The 8923-nt window shown below is 30.3% G+C and overlaps 1 protein-coding gene across 1 annotated transcript; it reads left to right on the forward strand.

The window, feature by feature from the left end:
• Positions 1-1095: 1095 nt before the first annotated feature.
• On the forward strand, positions 1096-8205 carry LOC130892318 (uncharacterized). The gene is made up of 3 exons (XM_057797691.1): positions 1096-1161; positions 5350-5502; positions 7742-8205. The coding sequence occupies exons 1-3, from the start codon at positions 1096-1098 to the stop codon at positions 8195-8197; spliced, it is 675 nt and encodes a 224-aa protein (XP_057653674.1). The 3' UTR covers positions 8198-8205.
• The last annotated feature ends 718 nt before the right edge of the window (positions 8206-8923 follow it).

Below are 8923 nucleotides of genomic sequence, written 5' to 3' on the forward strand. Positions count from 1 at the left end.
GCAGGAAGGCGTTCAACTTCGATATATGGACCACAAGGTGGATGATTTTTTATCTTTACTTTTTTCGTTACTTTATAGCACTCCTCGCTGTTCTCATCGTGCTCTAAAAAAAGCGTGCGAAAAAATAGTGTTTTATAGAATTTGTATGATAAGTTAATTGAAATATATTCACTTTATTATTGAGGGCATGAATTTTGTCAAACATTTCCAGAGTATTTCCCAGAGAGTTCATTATCCGTGTTCATATGTTCACTATTGATAGTAGAGAACCACATACCAATCATTTCATGGGTCCGAGTATCATTATGATAATACTAAAGGTACTTTTCCTCAGTTTTTCCACGTGAGAAATAATGGTTAATTACTATGTCTAATCACACAGCGCCAGTAATATGGTTTCAAATTCATCACTGAGTATATCAATTATATACTTGGTAATAATCGCTTTATTTCTAGTAATTCGTGACACATACTTTTTTGAGAGCTCTTGGTTTGAACTCAAAATGAATAAAAACACTTCATAAGTAAATGCAGAAAAGAAAATAATGAATATATAGAAAACGCTATAAACGTACAGCTATCTCGTCAGCACTTCACTGATTCTCTAGATTCCACTATACTGATTTCATTCTGATATTTCTCCAGGATTATAAAAGTTTTCGATTGTAGTGTAACGTAGCATAGAGGGGCCCATAAAATAACACGTTATCTTTCCGTCAACGGTCGACAAAGGTATAAAGCTATACGTTGGATAATAAGCACTGTTATGAGTTTGGTAGATGCAGGATGGCACCAATAGAAAGTGCCAACAATATGTCTGCTATAAAATTTTATTTTTGTGAATTGATAGCTGCTATAAAATCTGGTTCATGTAGATTGAAAGTTTCCAACGTAAGTATTTCATCTATTTATAATAACACTTTGATAATTGTGTTTCATAATATGGAAATTGAATTCAAAAATGTTATACTTTAGAAAACAATTATTTCATGTATCTGTCTGCGAGAAAGATGTGAATTAGTAGATCAATAACATTACATCCTATTCTAATTCTGAATAGAAAGGGAGGGTTTCCGTTGAGGCCTGCAAACTACTATGAGCGAAAGAAAAACAGAACTTAGAACTCAAGATGTAGCCTTGAAATTGAATAGATTATTCCCGGTGAGATGGATAAAATTAATACGGAACTAACTTTACTCTTGAAACGTGACATCCATCAACAAGATAGACCAAATCCCAACGGCAAGTAGGAAAAGGTCCCCCAGAAAACTCTATGGCAGAAGCTTCTCAGATGAAATTTGAACTCAGTGGGTTCTGTCGGACGAGGATGTGTCAATTTTTTTGAAATGTGGTATTTTGTCCCGTTTCCACATATAAAATTAACTCGGGTAATAGGTTCAACAACAGTTGACGTCATAGTCAACTCAGCAGGTCATGTTTCTCTCAAGGTAATCCAATCCAGGACATATATATGAATCATTTTTCGGTCAAAGCTAAAGACGATTGGTGACATCGACAAACCTGTGTCGGTGTCAGAGATTGCATCTACTTTCTACTTAACTCTATTTGCTCTTAACAAGAGCAAGATCCCAAAGAAAAAATCTTGTTGCCAGTCGAAGATTCCGATAGATTGGATAATATGCACAAATATATCGACAATGGATATGCGGTTTCTTTAAGTACGACAGCTAAGATCCCTACTTCACGTGCGAGCGATTTGAAAATATGGATAGTGATCAACATGAAGTGTTTGATGCTGATAAAAATATCGATCCTGATGGTGTTTAGCTTTTTTATTATTGAGAACTTTCTACTATTATAAATGAATATTTCACTCAGTTTTGTGCCTTATTCCCGAAATATAAGACTAATTTATATTTTTGCGGATTGTCATGAAGATAGTCATTTAAATAGAATTTTCAAATCTTGGCCAGCTTGGGCACCTAATCAAAAATTAGTTTTCTTAAAAAGTAATTATATCATAAATGTGTCTTTTTATGTTAGGCGATGTCGTTTAGTCGTGTGGGTATATCTAATGGTTTTCAGGATATTCTGCAAACCGCTTTTTGATTTGTTCAAAAAAATGTCGCGGAAAAGTGCCTGCTATGGTACCAGATACTAAATTCGACGGCTACTAGCTACTAAACTGGTTTAATTTAATTTTTGGTGTATCTACGCTGTTCTTAGCACTTCTTTTTTTTCTAATTTCCACTTACAGTAATGTCCAAGTTATTTTAGCTTTGATAAGACTTTTAAAACAAAAAAAAAAAATATTTTCCAATTAGTTCCGGTCTCTAATATTTTTCACCATCTTCTAAGATGATAGAAATAAGAGATGTATAATATTAATTGGAGGTTGGTCATATTACCAGATATTACGGTACAAATTTAACACCGTTAGAAAAAATAACCTGAATAATTTCAGCAACTTTTTATAATACTCATATATATAGAAAGTAATTTCTTGTGTTAAATTGCAATTTAAATGCTTCGTACAATGATCGACTTTGGATAGATTAATATTATTTACAGTTATATGTTCTTGTTGAAACGTTCTCTGCTTCTTTCGAGATATATGTGTTAACGATCTTTTATTTAATCATTTTTTCATCGTACTACATCATATTCAGTATATTTGAGTTGATTAATTTATTTACCAATGTTATGTTATTATAGGAGTAATTGAATTTTTCGAAACGTTATTTACAACGAATGGTTATTCTATGTTTCCTATCAAGCAAAGTGTGGAATAGCCACCAAAAAAATTTATTGCAACAAAACAAAATTTCTTGCTTCTAAAGTCATATAAAAACCAATGATAAACATGAAAGTCCTACTATTCAAATTTAAAAGAAACACAAGCCTGCCATGTAATACATAGAAATAGTTGTAGTCCAAGAGCCCATGAACGGCTATCTGTATAATATGATAATGATATGGTATAATGCTGATAAAAAAATGCCTCAATGCCTTTTTTCAATGATTACCTCAAAGAAAAATTTTAAAGTGTTAAATGAGTTGTAATAATGAAACATTCATCTAGATCATAAGACTTTTTTAGCAAGTATTATGTTGATGTTAAATATCTCTTGTAGCTGCTCCTATGTTAAATTTCCTCTATCAAGAGCTGCAATTGCTTGTTGATATTCAGTATTCTTCCACCAAGTTCTCTATAAATTCTTATGGTGTCAATACATCTTCCATTATCTCCAGTTTCATTAAGCAAACAAATATTAGAAGAAACATTCTTTAAAGGTGCCATTTTGCTACTCCTCCTCAAATTCTCGGAATTTGAATGAATCTGTCAGGTACCCAGAAATAATTTCCTCGATCAACCAATGCTTCGTAAAAAATTCCATAAGAGCTACCATAAATTTTGTACTTATTGATTTCATTACACAATCTGACGATCGCATGATGCTTTATACCGTAGGTATCTTTATTGGTCAAAGATGACACTAATTCGTAGGGCCGAAAAATTTGTTATTCTTTGAAGAAATTTCTTTGAAATATTTCCAAAGGTTTTGTTCATCTGTATAACATGGTTATTTACGATTAATATTTGGTTCAATATAGTTTATAATTACGGATTTGTCAACTTTATAGACAAAACCATCTAGAAGATACAGAGCAAGAAGTTATAGGAAACGATACAATTTTTTAAAAGTCTATTTAATGGTTAATAGAAATTCACTACAAACGTCTAATAAATCTCGCTGTAACTTGATCTTTTAATGTTTATCTCCACTTTTTGCTGACTTTTTCACAAGTACGCTTGAAAAATGTGTATCGAAGTCTTTGTGATAGTTTGTTCAACTCTTTTGGGGTCAGATGCAGATTCAAAAATAAAATACTTTTAGAACTTCTTTTCATAGTTCCCAAAATTGCCTGCAACAAATTAAAATGTATGATAATGATTTGTTTTTCTCATTTTCCGATAATATTAGTTTGTGGAAGACAAAGATATATTAATTTTTGTAAATACAGTGAAAGATTGAACCATATTGATATAAAACAGCGAACGTCTACCTTTACTAATATAAGGTTTCAAGACTATAAAAAATAAAATATATCAATGGAAGATTTATTCGATTACTTTTGAAAATAGCATTTCCAAAATAGTCAGCCACTACCTATGAGATGGTAGGTATAGGGCATCAATATACAAAAACTCAGGTTTAGTCAAATATTTACCACTTAATGACTATTCATGGACTTTTAGACTATTGTGTAATAGAACGTTTAGATATCTAACCTACTACATACTAGAAACGGTTTTGAGTATATATGTGGAAAGAGGCATTGGAAAAGTGTATTGCAAATGTTTAGGATAATTGTGAAAAAATAATTGACGACTGGTTTACTCGAACACGAAAAATAGATATTGAAGCAGTAATAATAAACACTAGTAAGAATAATTCAGATTCCGAATCGGATGACCTCTAAAGCAAGATTTTCTGCTGCAATTCCACAGTTTGAGTTGAATATTCTACTATAAACAGTTAAGAGGACACCCTGTATAAAGACTAAATATTTTGTTACTTCTGTGAACTGCATAAATATGTACCTACTTATATAAAATTCCAGTTATGCTGCAAATAATCAGCTCTCCATTGATGGTTAATATTAATTCTCAATTTTTTAACTCATTCATTACCCAGTATTTCGATATTTTCATTTAAAGAGTTTTGCTAAATATGTGCATGTTAACCGTGTGAATAAAGTACAGACAATTGAAAAAGTTAATTTTCTTTCTTAATTACAAAAGCCGTAAAACGCTGATGTTTGGAATATTAGTCATAAATTATATCTATTGAGTTCACATAACTTTTGAATTGATTCCGATGAATATTAGAGCTGATGAATAAGTCACGTGATGGAAAACTTCCGACATTTTTCTTTTATATTTACATTTACTAAACTACCAAACGATGGTAATTAACGAAATCCCAACATAATCATTTAGAAAGAAATCAAGCCAACTCTTAAAAATATACATACACGAATAATTCTCCACGTTTCAAAGGTCGTAATTAGAAAACTATTAAAGTGAGTACGTTAGCAGTTTAGTTCAGTTTTTCATATAAAAAAATTTCTATGCGATACGAATTTTATTAGCTTATGTAGTCATCAAGATATTTTTCTGTATGTAGAATCACACTTTTCTATAAAGTGAATTTTCTGTATGCTTATTTCCATGTATTAATTCATAGTTTTTCAACTTTCAACAGTCATTTGGAGTCTATTTATTAGCATCAATAGCATTTAATAAATTCTCATCGAATGAGATTTCTAATAAAAAAACGTTGATAGTCCATTTTTGATTGTTATATCATTTCAATATCATAGGACAGTCATGGACAATCTCCTAGGGATGTAGTGAAAGTAGTGAAAGAATCGTATCAGTATATATATAGCGGACTTTCCCAAATCAAATCATCAGTTGATTCACTTAATCACAGCCTTGTACATCTACCTAAACATTGTACAATGAATAATTTTGTAAGTTTTTTTTATTTTTTGAATATTTTGCATGAAGTGAAGTGAGTGTCTTTTTGGTTAGGTAATTTCTGTGAAATTCCAAGCTACTACATAATTTTTATCATAAGTTTTTAAAAAAATTTGATTGATAAGTAAAATATCTCAAAAAAAGTTTAAACTTTGAAAATTCCGTAAAATCATTTTAAATTATTTTCTATAGATTCAAAAAATAATGAAATTTGAAACAATGCATCACAACTATAATTTTTTTAATGCATAGAAAATTTGTGAACGTTTATAATCATGTTAAAAATTTGTATTTGCTATTGGAAATTGTTTTATCATCTCTGAATTATTAGAATGATACAATTTTTGATGCATCGATTCTTAGATACTTCCGAAATTACTATTTTTCATTAAGTTTCCAAATGTAATTATAACAAGTATAATTGTCAAAACACAGATGTATTTCAAAACAGGAAAATATAATAAATTGGATGGAGTTACAAACTCAACATTTCTATTGTGATCGTGAAAAATATTTCAAATGACATAATTTTGCATTTGCATTCAAAATAACTCAATTTTCATCAATAAGTAGTAATATGCTTTGTTTGGTGTGCTGAATTTCGCTGTAAATAGCGATTATTCCATTTTATTATAATTCAAAACAATTTTACAATACTTGGAATTCAATAATAATGCTTCTTTCAGCTGCACAAAAATAATAATTCATTTGGAACAATATTTAAAAATAAATACAAAATTTACAATGAATATGTTGTATGTTTTTGCTCATACTATGTAAATTCATTTCATCACTCATTATTATATTTATAATTACACAAAAAATTGTTACTTGATTGATTAAGTGCTAAATTTTCCTATTTTCAAGATTGCATATCTATTGTTCTGGAAAATTTTTCAATATTGATCAACATATGTAGTGAAAAATAAAATCTCATTCCTTCTTTGAATATTTAGAACTATATACCCTTAACATGAAGCTCCTGAAAAAATCGTAAAAAATAATTATCTAACATGAAATTTTTAACGCTTTCTAAAGGACCAATAAAATAAATTCCATATTCAATACAGTTTCAAAACGGCGCTTCTTATTTTCCGAGAAAAAAAGCATCTACAACTCTTTTAACTAATGTTATTAAAGCGACAAGGACAAAGGACTTTCCAATTATTCTCTTACCTTCGTCAAAATAAGTTATAAACCGACAGAAACAAATCTCATGCGGTCTCTCAATTAAAACCGAATCAATTAAAACTTATCAGAGTAGTGACAATTTTACTGAACATTTCATTTACAATTTCAAAGCAAGAACAAAGAAACATCAAAGGCATCTACTGCAATCAGTGTGAAGTTAAATAAGCGATGCATTTTAATATTAGAGATGGGACACAAATATTTATAAACTTGAATGAGAAACTTTTTAATTAAAAACTTCCATCTTGATTCAATTGTTGAATTGAAATAAGTATAGTGTATATGTTCGCATATTTCCTGCAATGAACAATTTTTTTTTTCATATAAAATGACAAACGAAATATCTTGTTGGTCGAGAAATATTTTCCACATTTGTTCAGAGATTATTCAATTGTATTTTTTCCACATTTACGTTTTTGCTTTCAAATGAAAGTATTTCTGACTTTCATGATGAATATTTTTCATCAGAGAATTCTCATAATAAATATCTTTCTCCAAGTCGATACTCTCAAAAATTAACTGTTACATCTCGTCCTTTCCTACACTTCCGTTCATATTCACAAATAATTAGAAATTTGATATTAATAATGTATTTGTTCGAGTCGTCTGGTAATTGGTTGACTTTCATTTTGTTTTCATATTCTTCGCTTCCTGAATTTGCCTCCGTACACAAAATTTTTTGTTGCTAACTCGATTCAATTAATCTCATGGTTTACTTCACTTTCACCAATCTGCTTTCTTTATTTAAATGTGAAATTATTGTTAATTTATAATATCTAATGCTGTTCTATAAAAAAGTTATAGAGTCCGTTTTTAATGGCTGATACACATATATATCATTCAACAATGGAATATCCCCTACTACATTTAGTGTTTCAGCTTTTCAAAAGGGCGCAATATGAACTGATATATTAATCTCATTCCATGTTTCTCGTTCAGCAATACCTAGTTCGCACTTTGTGAAATAATTTCCAAACCAAATTCAATCACTCAGATAAAATCATACAAAATACAGCCGCTCATTTCATTATTTTTTTTCAGTTGTGTGTATCATTCTTAGTGGCTATCGCAACCGTAAATGCCGGCTTCGCAGGCAGTTACGGAGGTCATGAAGGTTATGGTGGAGATGGAGGTGGACACGATATTTCCCATACTGTAGAAATAACAAAGCACGTACCTATTCCTGTTTACAAACATGAAGCAGTGCCAATTCCACACACTATCCCTGTGCCAATTCCAAAACCAGTTGCTGTACCCGTTCCTCAACCCTATCCTGTTCACGTGAAAGTACCCCAGCCTGTTGCAGTGCCTGTTATCAAGACTATCACTATTCCCGTTGAGAAACCAGTACCTTACAAAGTAGAAAAAGAAATTCCGTACCACGTTGAGAAGCCAGTACCAGTTCCAGTAGAAAAACACGTACCCATCAAGATCCCCAAGCCAGTACCCGTCAAGGTACCAGTATACAAAGTAGTCTACCATCATAGCAAACACTAAGTGAAAGACGCAAGACTGATACGTTCTCATTTCTTCATCTTATTTCATCTTCTTCATCATTTTTGTTTTGTTTTCTTGTTGATTTTAATGTTAATTTAATATTATAGAACTTTTTGTTGAATAGATTTGTACTTTTATAAAATATGTTTATGATTTTTACCAATTACCTGAAATCCAGAAGCTTCCATCTAGAGCAAATAGAGTTCATTTCTAACACTGCAGAAAATAGATATTGATAGATATAAAAGAGAACCCATAATAATCTCCTTTTTCATGGAAACTTCCACATCTTATATATTTAAGAATATATTTGACCAATGACAATATTGGTTAATTTTAGAAATTTTCCATCAAATGAATATGCTCTTTTATATTTTTTTGATAAAATTCCAACAACTTGAAGTCACCATCTGAAGCTGAGAGCATGTTTCCTTGGATATACTCCTCAATATCTGGTCACTAATTTTAATTAGATTTTGAAGCTATATATTGTATGGAAGTAAAAAAAAATGTATCATGTTTGTTGTTTATCAAACAGATTCTAATTTATCAGTTTGATTTTTCCTCATTGCAAATGAAAAAGTTGAAATTGATATTTACAGTTATATCAAATTTCCTCAAAAATCAAGATCTAGTTGGCAAGATACTATGAAAATGATAGAATTCTGGGGTGTTGCATTTTTTCTTTTATCCTCATACACATTAAGATAAAATCATCCTCAAGGG

The sequence above is a fragment of the Diorhabda carinulata genome, chromosome 4 (genome assembly GCF_026250575.1).
Source record: "Diorhabda carinulata isolate Delta chromosome 4, icDioCari1.1, whole genome shotgun sequence".
Taxonomy (NCBI): Eukaryota; Metazoa; Arthropoda; class Insecta; order Coleoptera; family Chrysomelidae; genus Diorhabda; species Diorhabda carinulata.

What these genes read in the sequence shown, in the direction of transcription:
- LOC130892318 (XM_057797691.1), top strand. Translation starts at nt 1,096, where the DNA reads ATGAGCGAAAGAAAAACAGAACTTAGAACTCAAGATGTAGCCTTGAAA. An exon ending in AATTGAATAGATTATTCCCG is followed by an intron (nt 1,162 to 5,349) that starts GTGAGATGGATA and finishes TCAATATCATAG; the next exon opens with GACAGTCATGGACAATCTCC. An exon ending in ATTGTACAATGAATAATTTT is followed by an intron (nt 5,503 to 7,741) that starts GTAAGTTTTTTT and finishes ATTTTTTTTCAG; the next exon opens with TTGTGTGTATCATTCTTAGT.